General features: G+C 37.8%; 2 protein-coding genes across 7 annotated transcripts; both read right to left on the reverse strand.

The window, feature by feature from the left end:
* Nucleotides 1–547: 547 nt before the first annotated feature.
* LOC113686007 (serine/threonine/tyrosine-interacting-like protein 1) lies at nucleotides 548–10,427 on the reverse strand. 3 transcript variants are annotated; one of them, XM_027203598.2, is made up of 10 exons: nucleotides 10,103–10,427; nucleotides 9,933–9,981; nucleotides 8,963–9,024; nucleotides 8,007–8,106; nucleotides 7,774–7,845; nucleotides 6,915–6,982; nucleotides 4,779–4,924; nucleotides 2,128–2,255; nucleotides 1,547–1,662; nucleotides 548–939 (listed from the first exon to the last, which is right to left on the reverse strand). In XM_027203598.2, the coding sequence occupies exons 1-10, from the start codon at nucleotides 10,157–10,159 to the stop codon at nucleotides 808–810; spliced, it is 930 nt and encodes a 309-aa protein (XP_027059399.2). In that variant the 5' UTR covers nucleotides 10,160–10,427; the 3' UTR covers nucleotides 548–807. The 3 variants fall into 3 exon arrangements, with proteins under 3 accessions (XP_027059399.2, XP_089045613.1, XP_027059400.2); XM_089189487.1 differs by having other exon boundaries at nucleotides 8,963–9,750; nucleotides 10,103–10,284; XM_027203599.2 differs by lacking the exon at nucleotides 9,933–9,981 and having other exon boundaries at nucleotides 10,103–10,270.
* Nucleotides 10,428–11,968: 1,541 nt separating this feature from the next.
* On the reverse strand, nucleotides 11,969–20,860 carry LOC113686003 (uncharacterized). 4 transcript variants are annotated; one of them, XM_089189488.1, is made up of 13 exons: nucleotides 20,759–20,812; nucleotides 20,514–20,592; nucleotides 19,730–20,371; nucleotides 19,483–19,596; nucleotides 19,239–19,355; nucleotides 18,344–18,985; nucleotides 18,097–18,210; nucleotides 17,848–17,964; nucleotides 16,096–16,212; nucleotides 15,362–15,478; nucleotides 14,131–14,244; nucleotides 13,107–13,435; nucleotides 11,969–12,118 (listed from the first exon to the last, which is right to left on the reverse strand). In XM_089189488.1, exons 2-12 carry the CDS (start codon nucleotides 20,575–20,577, stop codon nucleotides 13,134–13,136), a joined length of 2,460 nt encoding a protein of 819 aa, XP_089045614.1. In that variant the 5' UTR covers nucleotides 20,578–20,592; nucleotides 20,759–20,812; the 3' UTR covers nucleotides 11,969–12,118; nucleotides 13,107–13,133. The 4 variants fall into 4 exon arrangements, with proteins under 4 accessions (XP_089045614.1, XP_089045615.1, XP_089045616.1 ...); XM_089189489.1 differs by lacking the exon at nucleotides 19,483–19,596 and having other exon boundaries at nucleotides 19,239–19,361; nucleotides 20,759–20,860; XM_089189490.1 differs by lacking the exon at nucleotides 19,483–19,596.
* Between the last annotated feature and the right edge of the window lie 433 nt (nucleotides 20,861–21,293).

The following is a 21,293-nucleotide window of genomic DNA, read 5'->3' on the forward strand; positions in this document are numbered from 1 at the left end:
CTACTACGCAAGCCAAACCACCTAAAAATGGTTGAGGGGAACTTTCTAAATCTAATTTGAAGAGCATCTTATAACCAACGTGCGTTCATCGAATAGCTGAAGGGTAAGCGAGGAAGCGTTTTTGTTAATTTCTTCGATCAATGACAAGTCAAGAAGGAACAATTAAAGTACGAAAAATATTCGGTTAAGTTTGGCTTGCCTTATCAACCATCAACACATTATGTTTAGTGTTGGAACGTCATTTGGAGTGTCTGTTTTACACATTCTTATGATATCACAAGTTTGGGCCACGCTCATCGTAATGTTTTCACTGATGTGGAAACCGTAACACGTTCCAAAAGTATGAGCCACTTAGCTTGTGTGCAGATGACACCTTTTGGACAGTGAGGCATTGCAAGATTTGTCCGCTCAGCAAGAGTGAAAATGTAGTGTAAAAACACTCTCAAAACAAAAGTGTGACAAAATGGCTTGTCGGAGACTGGGCCCGGACGTCGTGCATGTCGCTTTTGAAGTCTTTTCTCCTTAGAAAGGAAAAGGTGTGACGGAATAAATAAACAGTTGTATTTATTGAAAGAAAAGCCTGTGATTGTGACTTTGGGATACTAAACTTCTATTGCCACGGGAAATTCCCGAAAAGCTTAGACCTTCGCTAGAGGTCAGTACATTTGGGTGAACGATACCAGCCAATGAAACAAATAAAAAATCGCACTGCAAACATTACAAACTGTCAAGACCATAAGCACCAAAGGGATAAAAGATTCAAATGGTCTGACAGTTTTTTCTCTTCGGTTTTTTTTTTTTTTTTGACTAATATTCGGGTTCAGTAACGTCTGTGACTTTAGAACCAAACATCTTTTCTTCCCAACGGGACAGCTGTTCAATAAATCCTCGCGTTGGCTGCATATTTTCTCTGCATTTCTTCAGATGGTTGTAAGCATCCTAAAGGTAAAAATTAGAGTACATTTTTAGCTTGCTGATTACGTGAACAATAAATATAGTTCATCAAATTGGTGCACCTAACTCTGACAATGATGGCTTGTCATAGAAATAGCCTAATTTTTTTGTAAACTTATCTTGAACGCGTGGATTTCTACACGATATCTATTGCAGCACTCAACTGCTTGTTATACACGGTCCAATGCTTCTGTTCGTGAGCGTATATAGACCTCTTTCATTTTCAAGCATGATTAATTTTTTCAGTTTTTAGTGCACGCGGATTTGGCTTCCTGCCCTAAATGGGGCAGCTGACCGTTAATCTCCAGGTCGTTGAAAACTAACCCGAGACAAACCCTTTCTCGTCCCTGTCTCGCCCAAGCATCTTCACCATCCAACTCCTTCTTACCCATGGCTACTTCCGTGACTAGAGGAAAAACAGACTGCCTCCAGTCTAACCCTTTTTACGAAATACTGCAGACGAATGATGAACAATTGCGCTCATTTTTTGCTTGTGTCTCCTTGTCACACCGCCCCTTTGAATGCGATCTCAGGTACCCTTAATGATACCTAATGACATGATAGCTGTGTTCTGTGTTCCTTCACTACTCACCTTTAAGGAAACTTTTTTATTCCACATGTAATAGGCTATTGCTACCGTGGCACTTCGACTTATGCCTAGGGTTGAAGTTAGTAGAACAGTTCTTCCGTCTTTGTTGTCATGGTCATCTAAACAAAATAACAAGATAAGGAGTACGTCCCTTATAGGGGGATAAGCATTGCCGCCGTATTCTACAAATTGGAATTACCCTTGAACTTTTGCAATGAATATGACATCCCGTTCTAGAGGTAAAAGTTAGAGTGCAACTGTTTCAAATTTGCTGTTTGTAAAATGGCTTATTTCTTATTTCCTTGCTGTAACCGCAGCTGTTATTTCTAATGATATGTGCCATAACATTCCCGTTTTACTCCGTGATCATGTAGCGCTGAATAGCCATCTAACCCGTTCTACGAGACGTTCCTTGTCTCAAAATCACAATCCGCTGGGAGACACATAGCCAGACGAATATTTTACTGATACCCATAAGGGGATTGCGTATCCGGCAAGTTCAAAGCTGTGTTAAGTTACTTCCGACCATAAGTCAGTAACATGCTGTAAGAAATACTGTATTACATCCTATCTCAAGTTCTTACCAATGAAACTCACGACGTCTGTCAATTGGGAATAAATATCCTCTGTGCCACTGTCATTAACTGGTAAAGTAAGAATATGTTTGATCCTCTTCTCATCTTTGCCAAGTGTTGTTCTTTCAGGATCAAAACTACAGCCAAGAATGCCAGAAAAGAACAACAAAACAGATAAAGAAAACCGCAAATGTCAATTCTCAAAACTGTACCAAAAACAATTCGAATTTTGCCAACGATTTTTTTAATCTCAAGTTGAAACTTTGTTATTAAGGGCTTAAGGTAACGCTAAGTAATAGATGACCCACATCCCTTGATAATATTCATTGTCACTGTAGTGTCATTGAAATAAGATTTCTCATCAAGGTTGTTTTAGTGCTATTTCATGAAATCAGAAACTGAGCGAAAGTTATAGTAAGAATGGACTGTGACAATGACTTCCGCTATGGGGTGGGGTTGGGAAATATGCTACTTTAAGGAGAGAGGAGTAATTCTCGATAAAATATTGAATTAAGACAAATTTTCAAGACTGTATTTAAAGAGTAGCTTACTAATAACCTCTTGAATGGAGATGGCCAGGAAATTTGACTTGCTTGAATAAATGTAATGGCGCATGAATAAGGTGGCGTAGTTCAGTGAGTTTTCGAATTATTGTTGTGTTGTAAGAGCTTGCAGTAATACCGAACAAGGTCTCCCCAATGGTAAGAGAGTTTTGGCAAGAATTCACGTGGTTGAACAAGTTCAATACCTTTTGGGTAAACAGTTTAATAAACTTACATGCGATAAAAGAGTGCTCAATTGAAAATTTATTTCCGCAGTTTAAATACTCATTATCCGCTTTAATACCAAATCTGAACAGTTCTATCGTTCTATGAGTGAACTTAAATTGAAAATCTTTCAGTTTAGTTTCCTAACAAACGTTTTTTCATTGATTTAAAGATCTTAGTCCATTTGTGTTTCTTCAACGAGAGTTTCCACTCTCACGTTTAGGGCCCGTTTGTTCCTCGGAGTGAATCTTGTCGTTAAGCAAATAAAAGAAGTCTCTTGAAGTAGCCTTGCAGAGGTTAATTTAGATCGATTCGTTCAGGGAAAAGATATTATCATCTCGGGTAAAGAATGATTTGTTGATGGTTTCGGAGCATCATTTAATACAAGCAGATACTCCTGCTTCTATGAAATGATGTTCAGTGATTTCTGCCAGATTCCCTTTCACTTAGCCTGCAGATCGAGCGGAACTGAGCCTTTCATACTTTTCAAGGCGGAGGTACAAAACTTAAACAGTAGCAAGTTTTTTAATTGAATTAGCGATTGGGTGAAATTCAAACGATCTGTGACAGAACCAAGGCAAAGACAGTGTTTAGAGCTGCTAACAAACGGGTCTGGTGGTCCTCGTCGGTCAAAACTATTTTTAGTTGTCGTTGCAGAAAGACATATTTCACCCATAATAAAACTGGATACCGAATCCCTATTGAATGTAGTTTATCATCTTACCCAGGATCCCAAATTTATTTATAATTCTGATGAATGCTTCAAATAAGGTCTGCTAATGATGATGTTTATGAATATCTTGTAAATTGTTTTGTAATAGAGGCCAGCGTCGTTCAATTTTGGTGAATACTGTCCAATTAGGTTAAATGATAAGTCTTTGAATTACCACGATCATTTTGTCCCAACTCTAGCATTACATTTACATATATTTTGATTCCTATCATGCTCAATGAATATTCGTGTCCAAGCGGTGGAGGTGGAGGTGGACCATTTTGGAGGCGTATCCTATTTTCCTATCACTTTATACCCCCTGAGTGGTTTGACGCTCTCTCTTGATGGAAGTCAAGGATGCATCAAAACATGACTTAAATGACCAGTTCACAAAGGAAATGATTCCTTGATAACATGATCTGTAGTAAGGCAACAAACAACAAACTAACAGAGTCTACTGGTGAGATGTGAGACGTTAAATCACACTGATATATTTAGAAGCCTTTGAACTGATGATGATTCATTGAGATCTCGAGTGCAATTTTGGTAATTAAGAGGACATAGTATTGAGTGGCTTTCTTACAACGAGACAAGTGTCAAATTTCGCTCCTTTTCTTTTCATCACAGAATTTGATGCATCAAGCTACTCTGCTATATCAATGTTCGACAGATTTTGCTCATGAAAGCTCATGGTTGGTATTTTTTGCTCACATTATTTACATTTGTAGTTTGGTTACCTTGATAGGATTATTCACACTAAAAGATATTCTCTGAAAACTGTTTATCATTCAAGGAACAAAAGTCATTTACATGTCACTTTGTTTTACTTTGCAGCCATCAGAAAGGTCACGAGCGTGTACATTGTATTTCTACAAACTTAAAAGCATACGTCACGCGGAACAATTCCGTCCATTTTAAGCACCTTTAAACAAACCAATCAAAACGATGAGGTGCTCTAGCCCCTTCTATGTAAGTTAAAAAAAAACCTCATAAATTTATAAGTAACAAATCATTTGGAGACAAAGCTAATTTAAGGCCACTTACTGTAGCTTTGGGATAATAATGCAGAGTTGATAAAAATAATGAGGGATTATTCTAAATCTGAATCACTTGTACAGCTCTCATTTAAAACCACATTAATTTATGATTGTCGTGGGTCATTGCATTACATGTATACTTACATTTTATCAGTTTCTTTTGTCACAATCACATTTGCCTTCACTTTGAGATCCTTGATAATTTTTTTGTCTTGAGACTGTTGGAATGTTGATAGATACAAAAAGCCTGGTATAACCTCCACTGGATATGTATCAATCACATCCAGTTCCTAAAAATAGTACAGAATATAGTGTTAGAAGGAAACTTAAGTTTCTTTTTCCTCAATCTAATTTACCTGTTAAAATTTAATAATCATTCCCACAAATTTTCCACAAACTTTCCTACCCACATGCTCTTGATCTACAGTTCCATCATTACTTTCTGGCAAACCCAAAGTAACAATTATAATATTGATTGTGTAGTCTGATCATCCAAATGATATCAGTTCTAAAAATGATTTTTGGAAAAAGTGCTTGATGTATCTCAACAAACTGAGCAGTCTGTATTGGCAGCTGTTTGCAAAGTGATTAGAGATGAAGCCTGTGAGTGGTGTAAACTGCCTATAATGAAATTACGGGGAATTTCTACTGTATTTCCCCTCTCAAACCCTTTATACCTTTGCTTTCCGCTTTCTGTCCATGACATTATGTGGCTCACACTTTAAAGCATACACAAAACCAGCGGCTATACAAGCTGCTACTCCCTGTGTGTCTTGTTCAATTTGTTAAAATAATGACTATTAACTTAAGTCACTCAGTTTAAGCATTAATCCATCAGGAACATTGGGTCACTGGCAAATGATGAAGGCCAAAATCAATATGTGACATGTGAATTCTATAGAAGAGTGAGCATAATTCATGACTCTATGAACCAGTGTGATTCATGATTTGCCTCTTGAAGTATATGTTACCCATGGATTTGTTCTTCCATCTAGTGAAAACCTCAATATTTCCCTGAAACCTTGTACACAAGAGGAGAGATTGAAGTTTTCCCTCTTAAATTCATGATGCCTGAAATGCTGTTTACAGCATACCTGGTGAGTGAACTTTTATAAATATGCACATGAATTGGGATCAGGACTTCCCTTTGCTATCCACATATGTAAAGATCTAAAATACTTGACTCTATTCTTCTGAAAACTTTAACACTTCTGGTTCAAATTCTCCACCCCAGCCAGGCAAATTTCAAATTCCCCAACCCCTTGCACAGATGCAGTCAAATGCCTGTGAGTTGCCTAGGGGGCTGGGGGAAGCAGATATTGAAGTTTCTACTCGATCAGTACATAAAGTCATGAATGAGTGCTCTATGAGGTGCCAGTTGTTGTTAACATCTGTTAAGGGAAGTCTGTTCTAGGTAAGTAAACCAGCTTTCCTTGTTGCTTGGTGTTTAATCCAAACTTTTAGTAGGTTAGTGTTTGCTAAATTGAATAAAGGTGTTGTTGTAGTCAGGGCACTTCTACTACGCATAAACTCTCCTGCTGTTGTGATGCACTTGTCTATGACTTCCAGTTTTCTGTAATATCAGGTTACCAAATGACTATATAGAGTAAAGAAGTACTAAATATAGCATTTTAGCAGCAACCCATCATCTACTGTTTTCCAGATCAAACTGTAACTTATGGAGCTGGAAAAAAACTCCTCAGGACAACAACAAGGAGCAACAACAAACTCAACTCACATCTGACACTTATGCACAGGAATCTGTGGTGTTGATTGCAAATACCAATAGGCCCCAAGCTTAGTATTGATTATGTATTGTTAACTTGTGAAGAATTTATTGTGATCACCTTTCATCACATAATGTTTTGTAAGTAGCAGTATATATATATATATATATATATATATATATATATATATATATATATATATATATATATATATATATATATTCAGTTGTCCATGTTACCAAGGTTAGGTTAAGTTAAGAAAGTTAGTAGTTGCTTATCTAGCGATTAAAGTTCTTTCACCTTCTTTTAAAACGTTGTTCTCTACTTAAACACAATAGAATCAAACCTAGGTCAGTGAGGTGGGAGCCCAGCATTTTCATCAGTTCATACTACACCTTCGCTGCCTTAGGATCAATTGATCCACACACACACAACCCCATTGAACTGCATAAGTATATTCTAATGTTAGAATTTAAGAAGGGTACTTCTTCTTGCCAAGGTAGATGGAAGAAATTGTTTCTTAAGTGGCTGTAAAGTCATTATTCAAACTTACCCTTGCCATGTATATGATCTTCTGTGTACGTAAGAATGGGTACAGTGCTGAAAAGTCTTCATATCCACCTAAAGAAAATGTATGAAATAAAAAAAGATTTATGGAAATGTTTGAAATCAGATTTTAATCAATGTTTTATCATAATGATATTTGCCATTACCAATAGCCTTTGGACAATTATACATGTGTAACACAGTATCTTGAATTTTCATAAAAGATGAAGAGGACTTTAAATGAAGTAAATGCTACTCTGGCAATCAAACTTTTTTGAGAAAATATTCTTAACCCAGAAATGTATGATATATAAATGTGAATAACAACATGAGTAAATTATAACTATATACACTAATAACTAGTATCAGTAATACAATGAAGATCATTATTCATATACACCTATTCAATGGTTTAACATATAATTAGCAGAGGTAGTTTGCAAGTTTCATGGTATTTTTCCAAGCCCTGAGGAGGCAAGAGAAAAATGAGGGCAGTGAGTGAAACATTGTAAAGTATTATATGTTAAACCATCAGATAAGGGATTTATTATTTCAAATTTTAGTATTTTAATTAAAGTTTGCGAAATACATCCTATGGCCCTATTTGAGCATCATATCAATTGCATGAGGAATATGTGAAGGACAAAAACAACAGAAGCAAAACCATTACAGTGTTCACTGTAACCATTTTCATTTCCTAAAAAAATGGGAAAAAAATCAAAATTTGGATTGTTCAGTGCTGCCATTTTGTTGTTCTATATTTTTTCCGTGCTCTACAATGAAATACTGTGGCATATTCTTGTGCATTCCCATGACTTTATGCAATAAAATGACATGAAAATTAAATACAGCAAATTTATGACTACCTTTAATAACTTTGACAGGATTCTTGCTTCCCATATCCCACATTAGCTTAGCACATGACAGTGCCGTGCTATCTGAAATGAAGTTAATAACATATACAATGAAAAGTAATTCAAGATCAACAACTTGAATCTCAAGTAAAGTTACTGACTTGCTAAATCTAAAAGGGATCAGAAAAGTTGCTGACAAAAAGCCTTGCGAGTCAAATGAAAAACAATAAGGTCAAAAAACTCACTTTTATCTTTGAGGGAACTGGTGTTACTGTCATAAATAACCACATGTTCCTTAGTCTGCAGTTCAGCCTCATGAGGAACTAGGAAAGCACCAATGTCATTCTAGATTGTGGTGAAAAGTAGAGAGAATATGCCTTACACTAAAATAGTGTTATAGGTAAGCAAATGCTAAATGCATATTTTCAATTTTTGTCCACCAGTTTATTGTTTTAAAAACATATTTACAACTAAGTGAGCCTACTGTATGAGGAAGTGAAAAATATGGTATTAGCAAACTTAAAATGAAAACATTATCATCATCTTACATGTAGGAAAAAAAAAAAGAGATTAATATCTAGAATGAATGTTAGCAATCATGCATTTCCAACTGTAAACTGCCTCCAAAATGTAGCAACCACCTACAGCAAGTTTAGTTTCTGTGGCTTTTGCAGTTTGACCTCAATCCGTTAGAAAGATTTTGAACAACCCTGCACCTTTCTAGCCTAATGTTCCTGTTTTCTCTCTCTTTGAAAACTGTGTGATATCTTTATCAGAAACATTCACCAATCTTAATGAAACCAATGTACTGAAAAGATCCAAAACACAGCGGCTGCCACCCCACCCCAACCTCGTCCCCAAATTTGATACCTGGTTACAATAGTCCATTTTACAGTTGCGTGCTTGGTTGCAAAGCCTTTTTAACAGGAGTAAGGCTAAGGGTGACCTCGTTATGATACAAACCTCATTGCTTTGCAAAAGTTAATTGCCTTGTTATTATGTAAACCTGATACTGATCCCTATCCCAACAAGGTCACCTTCAGCCTTACTCCAAACCAAAGGCTTGACAACCAAGTACGCAACTGTAAAATAGCCTATTGATTCAACCCATGTTTCCTTTTGCAATTACCCATAAACCATGCACTCAAAACAAAATTATTGTGTAAATTTAAAGATAATACCATGGATATTTAATGCTAACCCTTGGTGCAAACTTTGCTGTTATGATATGGCTTTCACTGTAATCGTGCATTTGTCTGGTATCTGCAAAACATCATACGTACAACATTAGCCACTTAATGAAACACTGCATTGTCCTTCACTTAAGTTTTGACTGATGATCTCCAAACAAGAATTCACAGGTAGATATAGAAGAAGTGCCTATTGTTCCAACTCTTGTATCCTGTACCAATGACCTGCCAGGGTGAAAAAGTTGTACTTCTGGTTAAAAAGAGCAGTGACTCTCAAGCTCTGTTATCATGTCCTTCCCAAAATACATTTTATGAAGTGGTTTGACTTCAATACACTTGTTAGGAATCTATAACTGTCAAAAACTGTTGGCATCTTTCATCCCAAATCGGTCCTGGACAAGATTTACTTGAGATTTTACTTTTTCATGACAAATTTCAAAGATGTAAAATTTCCCTGACTCAAAGTGAAATTCATGACTTTTTCCTACCCTGTGGCAACCATACAGAGCTCTCAAGTCTCCATTGAGCATGGGACTCAAGCAAATGAATTCATTTTTATGGTCTCCCTGAAATTATAATTTTTCCCCTTTTAAGGTTTCTGATTCTAATTGTTGATTTTTAGAAAGAAACTGTTGCTTCAGCCAATTCATCTAAAAATCAATAATCTTTCTAGATAAAATTTACTCCTTGGTTCCATGTTGTTTTACTCCTTGTTGTTAAACACTCTGTCAATTTTCATTCCCCCAAAAAATTTTTGCTGGGGGGCCTGTCGACGCCTTCTACACCTCTGCTCCGCCACCTATGTGGTTTACAAAAGAAATAATAACATCAGTCCTCGTGCACTGTTGAGTTATAGAAGCACTTGGGATCGTGTTCTTAAAAAGATCACTCGTGTCTCTGTAACTCAACAATACACACGGCCCCTTTTTTTTTTTTTTTTTTTTTTATTTCGTTCATAGATCTTTTGCTTAGCTTTCTTACCTAAAAGGAGTAAATAGTTCGGATCACTCAGCCTCGGGTACCTTCCTGCCTGAAATACAGTGACATCAAACCTTTACGCCCTAATTATGCCCTATAAAGTAATTAGCTTACTTTTGGAAACAAAGTGCGCCTGTTACTGCTTCGAGACTGAGAAGAATTCACTTCCATACCTGGTTGAGAATATTATAGAACTCCGTGCACTCTAACAAAAGAGTCCCTGTCGACATATTTCTTGTGTCCAAAAAGTATCTTAATGGATATAAAAAGCTATATCTCACGAGCAAACTTCCACAAGCTCCTCTCTGGAGTCCAACATGAATCCCGCCATGTTTGTTTTCGTTGCCATTGGTTTATACGCTGCTTGCTGTCTCGCTGGCTCAAACTTCCCAACGCATCATTCCCAGACCCCCTGTATCTGCACGGCGTGATCAGGCAATCGTTTTAGTTCACGTTTCTCCGAAACCCGTCGCCTTCCTTTGCTCAAAGCCACGAGCCACGAGCCACGAGCCACGAGCCACGAGCCACGAGCCACGAGCCACGAGCCACGAGCCACGAGCCACGAGCCACGAGCCACGAGCCACGAGCCACGAGCCACGAGCCACGAGCCACGAGCCACGAGCCACGAGCCACGAGCCACGAGCCACGAGCCACGAGCCACGAGCCACGAGCCACGAGCCACGAGCCACGAGCCACGAGCCTGCTAAATAAATGATTTTCAACTTTCCTGCTTTTCCTCCGTTTTCTTATCAAGAATTGTTTCGTTCTCTTAGGTGTACTCGAGTTCTGGATGTACGCGGGAAGTTTGGAGAGCTCTCAAGAAGCTAGTATACGTTTCTCTCGTGATCTCCAAACTTCCCTCGTACATCCATAACTCGATATACGCACGCTAAGTATGAACCGATTCTAAAGTGTTTTTCAAGGAAAGCACAGTTTGCGTATAGTTGATGATTTTATCCAAAGAGCTAACACAACTCTTCTTCTCCATGTACGAAGGTCTTAATGGGTTTAACAGTTAGCTGTAAAACGGCCAAAAGTTTAGCCGCTAGGTGTAAAAGTAGACAAATTTTCACAGTTAGTCGTAAAAAAGTTAACCGTAAAAAAAATTATGGTGACCACAATGGAAATATATTAACCGTTAGCCGCAAATTGGCTAAAATTGTAAACGTTAGCTGTAAAAGCCATCACTTCATTGAAACTCTCACATATCAAAGCCAAGAAATTATAAACTGGTCAAGAATCTCTTGTTGGAGCTAAATACTTCAGAATTTATGCTCCCTTCTACTTTACTTAGTTAACACTGTAGTTTTCTAAGCTTTTTCTAGATTTCCAATCTCTCAAGGTAAGCATTTTTTTCATATGGCATCCTATGCTTTCTTAGCTTAGGAGGCTTAAGTTAGCTACCTTTTTCAAGTTTTCACAGCGTGTTACGAACAGTGGTTGACAACGTAATTTCTGTGCTACAGAGGCAAACTAGAAGGCCTCCGTGGAGCTAACTATCAGACGTCAAACGGTTACAAATATTTTTTCATTGTAAATGATCAAAAAGCAGCTCTGAAATCTCGACGGTGGAATCCTTAGAAGGAACTTATATTCGATTATAGAGATTCAGTCAACTGAGCAAGTGGAGCCAAGGATGTTTCTCTCCACACGTTTAATGACATTTTATTGCTTAATTTCAATCCTTTTGGAAAGGATGCTCACCTGCACATTCAGCTTTAAAAGTTTCCCCGTTTTGAAATTTTCATCCAATTCATTAAAATTGTTGGCTTGTGGATTTATGACTGTTAGGGCAGGTTTCTAGGTAAACTGACTTCGTTCCATGAAGATTTGTAATAAAGCAACACACTGTAGCACTCGAAAATCATACTCGAAAAATATCACTGGCAGAAGAACAACTTCATTAATCCCAAACACCCACAATACCAGGTGTTACACTGCGACCGAATTCAAGCCCGTAGGTAAAGTCAGTTTGAGAAGTAAGAACATTTTCAAACAATATAGACATTGCTGAGTGAAAAATCAAAAAACAAAAACAATTTGCACTGAGTCACTTTATTAATTCTCTATGGCTATCAGTATATGAATAGGACTGAATATCATGCTTAGCAGAGACATTCCTCTAGTTCCAGTTACTTTGCTTTCATGTTCCTCGAACTGATCAAACGACATCTTACCAACAGATACGCCTGTAAAAAATGAAAACAAACAACTGAATGTCAACGCAAGGAATAGAACTAGCTATCTTAAAGACGCTTATCTCACCTTCCAGGAGTATAAATGAAGCCGACCGAAAAACTTCCAGGAGACCTGACAAATTTTTGGTAAAAATGCGACGGAATAGCAACTCATCAATGGCGAGCAGCAACATCCCAAGTCAAATAATGCGATGGAAAGTGAAATAAGTTTCTCAGGTTTGGAATATTTAGCTCGTGTTCAGCTCAGAAACTGTGGTGCTGCGTCGGTGGGAGAGTATAGCAGGTAATTTAGTGTTAAAAACTGAGTTGAAAACGTAAATTAGCCACCGTAAAGGGTAAAAAAGCTGACGTTTCGAGCGTTAGCCCTTCGTCAGAGCGATTAGACTTTGTTTCCCGCTAAAGGTCCTAAATAATTCTTTGAATGCATGTGACTCACAACGGTTTCTTGTTTTTTTATCCATCATTTCTTTGCTGGATCGATACTGCCATAATATCTTATGCATGTACTTGCCCAAAAAACTTTCATCAAATTATTAAGAATCATTAAAAGTAAGGTTGCTTTGTGCTGTATAAACCATTTGTGCAAGTTTTGCAGAGAAATGAATGTTGGCATGCTTACTGCAGGTCAGTAATTTAAAATGGGGTTACGGAACCCGTTTTTTTGAAGATAAAGCCAAAAGATAAGGGTGTTTAAGTAGAACAGTGAGATTACTGCTATGGTGACCTCTTATGTCAAAAATGATAACAACTTCTTAAGAAATAATTTGGACTTCTTTTTTTGATACAAGTTACAAAGGAACATGCGAGAGGGCATGGAAGTATCGATCCGCTTATGTTGACGTTTAGAGAAGCGAAACCATTTCGAGTTACCTTGGGATGTTTTCTGCGCACCTCACTCAGTTCCCCGTGATGAGTTTCTCATTTTGTTTACATCTGACTTTAACACAGAAGCTTTCCTAGATAGCAGCATTAAACTCACCAGGTTTTATCGAGTTCCATGTTACAGCTATTTGGTCAAAATGTAGACATAGTTTGCGCTCTTTACTCCAACTGCGTAATCTCCGTCCGCTTTGCACCCTTTGGGTGATGCACCATGCACCTTGTAATCAGCATTGCCTTTGGTTGTCACACACTCGTATCTCCCACGAACCCCAAAAATCTCCAGTTTTTTGTCCGCAGCTGCTTTCATACAAGCCTCGACCGCACCTTGGATATTGTTCTTGTACTTTTTGAATTTTGCAAATGTGGTTCTCATGGCCTTTTTACTTTTCTTTTTCACCTCCTTAAAACATCCCTGCTTTTCCCATTCTTAATAAAACAAATTGAACATTATCAGCGAGGTTAGAAGAGACACAATTTCCTTGGAGGCCAAGTAATATGTATTTAGGTCATATAAGTTATGAAGTCCAGTTTCTAACCTTGAAGTATTTAATTTACTTTAGATTTCGGTAGACGAGGTAAAGAATTACTGAGGAGGAAAAAAAACCCGGTAAAATTTATGAATTCGCATCCAATGTATGTCAGTTATTAAAACGACACAATCATTAGATTTTGACTTAAAGTGATGACAAGTGGTAACTATTTCTTCACTGGTCTGTTGAAGTTACCGAACCAATGAATCCTAGCTGACAATTGCTCTTTTTACTGTGCGATAAATTAGGCTCTTCCGTAGAACTGGCTCGGGGTCAGGGTAAACTTTTACAGCACATTTAAAAGGTACCAAGCGTCATCTTAAATCTTTTCCCCATGGAACTTCTCACAATATCCTGTTTTTCTGTTTTCCTTCGAAACAAGTATCTTGAAAATGTCTGGCCGACGTTTTCAAGTTTGTCCGAAATAGTTGCTATAAATCATTCTAATCACCATGATGGCTTATTTTTAAAGATTCTATTCTTGTGTCTTTGACGCAGAATTTTTTGTTTTTTGTTTTTTAAAGTTTTTGGTTTACTAAATTTAACTCGTGTACCTAACTTTTATGTATAATAGGGCTACTGTCTTCTCACCGCAATATTTTCCAACGTATCCATCCGCACAGTCGCACGTGTAGCTGTTGATTCCGTCGACACATGTTCCTCCATTAGCACACGGCACCTTCGCATCCAAACATTCGTCGATATCTGTAAGATTTCAGTGACCCAATCTGTTAGTATTCTTGATTGCCGTTAACTTTACTCAATTACTGCTGTGTGTGTTTTTTAGATTGCAAAATATTTATGTTTCTTTTAGAATTACGCGAAATGTCGCATCAGTTAGCGAAGGGATCGACAGAGGACATTTAAAAGCTTCCAATGCTTCAGAATATTATTACAATCATAAAAGATATTTTGAAAGCATAGAGGCGACACTGCGGCAATGCAGCAAGTAAATTTTAAAACCTTTACGTGGGATGCCAAAATGGTAACCTGGAGAATGACGTCGTTGCGCCTTATCTAGACTACATTATGTGGTCTGCAGGCCACGCATCCTTACGTCACAATAACTTTGCAAGGTTCTTCAGAGTTTTGCACTCACAGACTTGCGTGTCACGAGTTAAAAATTAGAAGTTAAAACAGACATAAGTGGCTGCAGATCTTATCAACTAATAAATATAACGGCATTAGTCTCAAATTTAAGAAATGTTTCTTCCTAGAGGTAAGACTGATTAATCTTTTTTTTTCCACAACCAAGGACATTCTTGAATATTAGAAGGGCTCTTTCCCAGGGGCTTTTCTCGCTTTATCTGGGCAAAAGTTTCGCAATGCACCCATGTGATATCTCAAAAGTCCCAAGTTGGAAAATAACTTGAATCGATTTAAAATAGTTCAATCTAGGGGTTGTATGATACGGTCAACAATTTACTCACTGATTTACTTATTTAAATCATTATCACGCATATTCGTAGGTATCTTGTTAATATAAATTCATCGTTTTTGTAGAACACCTATCAAAAATCTTTACCTTAGTTGTTTTGCAGTTGTACACTATTATTATACTATTTATCGTATATTTCAAAATCCCGAGTTGTTATAAAATGGAATTGTTCAATTTCTTCCTGCTCCAATTTCTTTAATTTTTGTTTTCCATAATATTGTAAAGCACCATAAGCTACTGATAATAATCGCTATAGAAAGTTGTTATTATTATCATTATCATTATTGTTATTATTATCATCATTATTATTATTACTGAATTTGGTCGAAGATCGACAAGACCTACAGCCAACGGTTTATTTTTCGTCTATAGTTGATAACCAACCTGTTTCGCAATTTTTTCCCGTAAATCCAGGTTTGCATTTGTATTCATAGCTTCCATGTGTGTTCTCGCACTGTCCGCCATTTTGGCATGGGTTTGAGGTCTGGCATTCATCAATATCTGCCCCAAATAAAAAAACCTTTTAAGAGGGGAAAGTGCGGGGAAAATTTTCTTCCTGGTCATGCGTAGTTTTAGTCACATTTACTGACTGTTATTCCCCCTCAAAGTAAGTTTGCATGTGTCCTAACTTGATATCTTGTTTCCCAGGCCAGCATTTATTTTTTCTGTCATACATCTACGAATATTTCACATCCTTTTTTTTTCTTTGCAGTTCTCGAACAGCAAAATTAGAGCCTAAAATTATTTGACCTTGCTCACAACTTGGGAGTTTACTGTTCAGTTCTTTGAAATTAAAAATGGAGAAGAACAGGCTTGGGTGATTGCAGATCCTACCAACCATGCCATATCACGGGATTAACTTTAAACTCCAGATATATTTCTTCCTTGAGATGGCACCAATGTTCATGCAATTAATTATAGATTCATGCAATCAATTGATATCTCGAAGGTCACCGGTTCGAATGTCACTCGAATCGATTTTTAAAACCGTACTGTCGAAATTTTCTATGATAAGATCAACACGTTACCTATTAATTCACTGATTTAAAGTACGTAGGCATATGACAAATAATGTAACCCGGCAAAAACCCAGGTAATGTCTATGATCAATAACCAACCTGTTTCGCAATTTCTTCCTGTAAATCCAAGCGTGCATTTGCATTCATAGCTTCCATGTGTGTTTTCGCATAGTCCGCTATTTTTGCATGGATTTGAGGTTTGGCATTCATTGATATCTACCCCAAAGGAAAAAAAACATGTGAAGTTGAAATCATTATGCGCATAAAGGCAGTCCAAGAGGAGAGAGGGACGGGGAGAATTTTTGCTCAATCACACATTTCAACGAACAGTCGACTCCCGGGAATCTTCAAGAACGGAGTATGTCTAACAATTCATACTTTTGGCCGAAGGTGAAAATATACTATTGAAAAATACTCGAGTCACAGTCGAAAAGATCATTGAACAATGACTCATTGAGCCTGAGAAGAAAAATTTACCTTGGTATTACGGTTCTGTTGATCATCAGAACAAAAACATTAACGTACCGCAACACCTTATGTTTTAGCTTTTAAAAAGGTTGTCTGAAGTCCTATGCCTTGCTTTAGACTTACACAATGGATACTTTAGTCGTCACTAGTGTTATAGCTGTGTAAAAGGCTTTAGTTTTAAGTAATTGAGTCCAGTGAGTCAATTCAATCTTGATCGAAAGAGTGATGGTCAGCAGGCCCCCGCTTATATTTTTTCTTTGCTTCTAACTAGTCACGCATAAAGGATCAGGGACACGCAGTCTGGTTTATAGATCACATAATGACAGCAAGTCATTTTTCTCGCAGAAACTGCCATCTTTTCTCCTCACCGATACGTAGTGAAACTTCGCTTTCCCTTAAGTTTGTTCAAAATGTGGGACTTTACCGCTCAGTTTGAGAGAATTTTTTAAAACAAACCTAGGTTCTTGTTAATTTTATCAACTGCTGCATATCTCTTTTTATAATCTATCAAATATTTTTCGCTTATATGCGATTGGTCTAAACGCATCCAGTGAGAGAATATGCCCTAGCTAAAACTGAATATCTGACGATGTACCTCAAGTGATATTCCCCAATTTTCAAACCTCACATCAACTACGATAAAAGTGTTCGTTTCAAATTTAATTCAAGATGAGAGCGCGTTTAGCTTTTGTTACCGGAGAAGGAACATTTTGTTTATTCATAAAGTGGTACCAGGCAACACGGAAAAGTCATCCCACGCGCAGCAAACATTACATTGTTCATAAACATTCTACCCACGGACAGCAAACAGTAAATTGTTCATAAACATTCTACCCACGGGCAGCAAACACTACATTGTTCGTAATCATTTTATCCACGCGTTGCAAAAGTATTGCAGAAGGATAATAAACTCAATAGCCTCCATTTGGTGAGAACAAATGCTCGAATATGTATCCTTGGATGTTATTTGTTCCTCGAAGCTCAAAGTTTTGCTTGAGCTTCGATCTCGTAAAAACTGTTCACATCTCGGAATAGATAATGTCCGCGGACAAATATACGTGCATGTTTTCGCCCCAAATGGAGGCTTTTCCTTAAACAGCCCTTGCATTCAAAAAACGTGACTTTCGAGAGATCACGCTAATAAATCTTTGCCACAGCCAGTAAGATTCTTAAGTCTTGAACTTTCTCGCTTTGCGTAACGGCTTCACACAACCAACTAATATTACGAAAGTCACAACTAAGTATATCACTTCAATCAATTTTAGAAAGGGTAAAATCCGAGATCAACACAACTTCAGTGTTAATTCACTGATTTGGATAATGAAAGCATATAACAAATACTGTAACTAACAGCGCATAATTCGTCTATGGTTGATAACCAACCTGTTTCGCAGTTTCTTCCTGTAAATCCAGATTTGCATTTGCATTTATAGCTTCCATGTGTGTTCTCGCACTGTCCGCCGTTTTGGCATGGGTTTGAGGTTTGGCATTCACTAATATCTATACCTCATATAAAAATAAAAAAAAACATGTAAAATTAGAATCATTTTTCACGTAAGGGCTGTCCAGAAGAAGAGAGCAATGGAGGGAATGTCTGCTCGGTCATGCGTAACTTTAGTCATGTACACTGACCGTGTTCACAGTTGGTTCCTTGGAATCCCTCAACACAGGAGCATGTATAGCCATCACCAGATGTGCTGCATGTGGCCCCATTCTGACAGGGTTTTAATTCATCGCAAGCATCAGCTACAAAAAGAAATGACTCATTTCTCTTTTTTTTCTTAAGTAGTGGGTGTTTATGAAAAGTGATTTAAAATAAAGTTGAAAGTGAACAAAAGTCCTATAATTGTAGACTATGAAAAAGTTTTAAAGGAATTACCTAAGCCAACCTTTTTCACTGCATTTATCTGCTCTGCAGTTAAAGCCACGTTATAAAGTTGCATAACAGCAATTCTTCCTCGGAAGTACCGCCAATTCCCGTCTTTCACACCCATCCGGACTTCGTTCTGAGTGGAAAGGTGGACTTTTCCAATACTAGATTGAGCGGTGAATCTTCCATCCACCCACAATCTTGCAATACCAGTATTGTAGTCATATGAAGAACCGACATAACTCCACTGGTTTATTGGCAAAATACCGCCAAACAAAGGTGGAGTGAAATGGTAATTTCTGTGCGTGTATCGAACGAACAGCTGTCCCTGCAGCACCCACAGATGGACACCCCAACTACCGGTTCTCTTATAATTGAAGAGAGGACCATCTTTACCCGTAGGATACACCCAACATAACATGGTTATAGAGTACTGAACATCCAATGCTCCATTATTTGGGAACTCGATGTAACTTCTGGCACTGCCCGCGAACGCGTACGAACTGCCGGTCTTTCCATCAGGGCCATTAGCTAAAGATACGCCAACAGGATTTCCCTGGGGAACTCGACTTTTAATTTCCCTTGTTTGATACTTGCTGTTCAGGGGAAAGACGGCGACAGGATTTGGTACAGTTACTGGTACACTTACAGCTGGAAGGTAAAACGCATAAAGGATCAGGGACACGCAGTCTGGTTTATAGATCACATAATGATCCGTAACGGCTTCACACAACCAACTAATATTACGAAAGTCACAACTAAGTATATCACTTCAATCAATTTTAGAAAGGGTAAAATCCGAGATCAACACAACTTCAGTGTTAATTCACTGATTTGGATAATGAAAGCATATAACAAGTACTGTAACTAACAGCGCATAATTCGTCTATGGTTGATAACCAACCTGTTTCGCAGTTTCTTCCTGTAAATCCAGATTTGCATTTGCATTTATAGCTTCCATGTGTGTTCTCACACTGTCCGCCGTTTTGGCATGGGTTTGAGGTTTGGCATTCATCAATATCTATACCTCATATAAAAAAAAAACATGTAACATTAGAATCATTTTTCACGTGAGGGCTGTCCAGAAGAAGAGAGCAATGGAGGGAATGTCTGCTCGGTCATGCGTAACTTTAGTCATGTACACTGACCGTGTTCACAGTTGGTTCCTTGGAATCCCTCAACACAGGAGCATGTAGAGCCATCACCAGATGTGCTGCATGTGGCCCCATTCTGACAGGGTTTTAATTCATCGCAAGCATCAGCTACAAAAAGAAATGACTCATTTCTCTTTTTTTTCTTAAGTAGTGGGTGTTTATGAAAAGTGATTTAAAATAAAGTTGAAAGTGAACAAAAGTCCTATAATTGTAGACTATGAAAAAGTTTTAAAGGAATTACCTAAGCCAACCTTTTTCACTGCATTTATCTGCTCTGCAGTTAAAGCCACGTTATAAAGTTGCATAACAGCAATTCTTCCTCGGAAGTACCGCCAATCCCCGTCTTTCACACCCATCCGGACTTCGTTCTGAGTGGAAAGGTGGACTTTTCCAATACTAGATTGAGCGGTGAATCTTCCATCCACCCACAATCTTGCAATACCAGTATTGTAGTCATATGTAGAACCGACATAACTCCACTGGTTTATTGGCAAAATACCGCCAAACAAAGGTGGAGTGAAATGGTAATTTCTGTGAGTGTATCGAACGAACAGCTGTCCCTGCAGCACCCACAGATGGACACCCCAACTACCGGTTCTCTTATAATTGAAGAGAGGACCATCTTTACCCGTAGGATACACCCAGCATAACATGGTTATAGAGTACTGAACATCCAATGCTCCATTATTTGGGAACTCGATGTAACTTCTGGCACTGCCCGCGAACGCGTACGAACTACCGGTCTTTCCATCAGGGCCATTAGCTAAAGATACGCCAACAGGATTTCCCTGGGGAACTCGACTTTTAATTTCCCTTGTTTGATACTTGCTGTTTAGGGGAAAGACGGCGACAGGATTTGGTATAGTTACTGGTACACTTTCAGCTGAAAGGTAAAACAGTGTGAGTTTTGAATGGATTTGGTAATTGTATGATAAAGAGGTCTCATGGGAAGATGATCTGGTCTGAATGAGGCGAGAGACTTTCTCCGCTGCTCTTGCAAAAAAGAAATCTTGAAGGATACTAACCGTTAATAAGCGTGATCAAAATCTGTAGAGCACTGATTTGAAAGATCACCTTGAACCTCTCCATGTTGTCAAACTTCTGCTGTTGAAATAAGGAAACGATAATTGCAAACTAATTATAAACAGAACTCTGCTGATGCGTCTTGTATTCTATGTTTCTAGATAAAACAGAATTTCTGCAAAGTTCGAGCTTGACCGGCGAGCAATCAAGCCGCTCGACAGTGTATCAAACACATTGTCAACCTTACCTTTTCAAAGGCAGCACGTTTAACTCATGAAAAACAACGATGAAGTGGTAACGCCTAACTTTCCTTTGACGCCTTTATAGCATAGCAATCCATTTCAGCGCATGCGTTGATGGGTCATTAATCAAACTAAAGGCGAACGATACAGATTTTAATTATATTTCTTACTCATCATTCCACACAGATAAATTTACATAACAATGTTCCCGTATTGGGCGTCAATCATCCTATCAAAGAGTGATTAGTCCTTTTTGATCAAACCGTGAACATCGAGATCCAAATATTTTTTTAAGTAAGCACCAATTAAAGATACTGCCAAACAGTAAGAAATACATTTAATGAGCTATTCTCTCAAAAACCATCTTAAAGAAGGAAATATCACCAAGAGAACACGATAAACCGTATAAAAAGGCAGAACCGTATGGAACCGCGGAACAAGGCAGGTCACAAGGAAAATTGTGACTTGAACATTTCTTTCAAATAATTTATTTTAACTGAACTCCCCTTCACTTAAAGTTTGATCAAAGGACTCATTCCC

The sequence above is a fragment of the Pocillopora damicornis genome, chromosome 12, assembly GCF_964200805.1.
Source record: "Pocillopora damicornis chromosome 12, jaPocDami1.2, whole genome shotgun sequence".
Classification (NCBI taxonomy): Eukaryota; Metazoa; Cnidaria; class Anthozoa; order Scleractinia; family Pocilloporidae; genus Pocillopora; species Pocillopora damicornis.

What these genes read in the sequence shown, in the direction of transcription:
- LOC113686007 (XM_027203598.2), bottom strand. Translation starts at nt 10,159, where the DNA reads ATGTCGACAGGGACTCTTTTGTTAGAGTGCACGGAGTTCTATAATATT. An exon ending in TCCTGTCAAAGTTATTAAAG is followed by an intron (nt 6,983 to 7,773) that starts GTAGTCATAAAT and finishes CATTTTCTTTAG; the next exon opens with GTGGATATGAAGACTTTTCA. An exon ending in AGATCATATACATGGCAAGG is followed by an intron (nt 4,925 to 6,914) that starts GTAAGTTTGAAT and finishes TACTATTTTTAG; the next exon opens with GAACTGGATGTGATTGATAC.
- LOC113686003 (XM_089189488.1), bottom strand. Translation starts at nt 20,577, where the DNA reads ATGGAGAGGTTCAAGGTGATCTTTCAAATCAGTGCTCTACAGATTTTG. An exon ending in TTTGATCACGCTTATTAACG is followed by an intron (nt 20,372 to 20,513) that starts GTTAGTATCCTT and finishes TTTACCTTTCAG; the next exon opens with CTGAAAGTGTACCAGTAACT. An exon ending in ATACGTTGGAAAATATTGCG is followed by an intron (nt 13,436 to 14,130) that starts GTGAGAAGACAG and finishes TGTTTTATTAAG; the next exon opens with AATGGGAAAAGCAGGGATGT.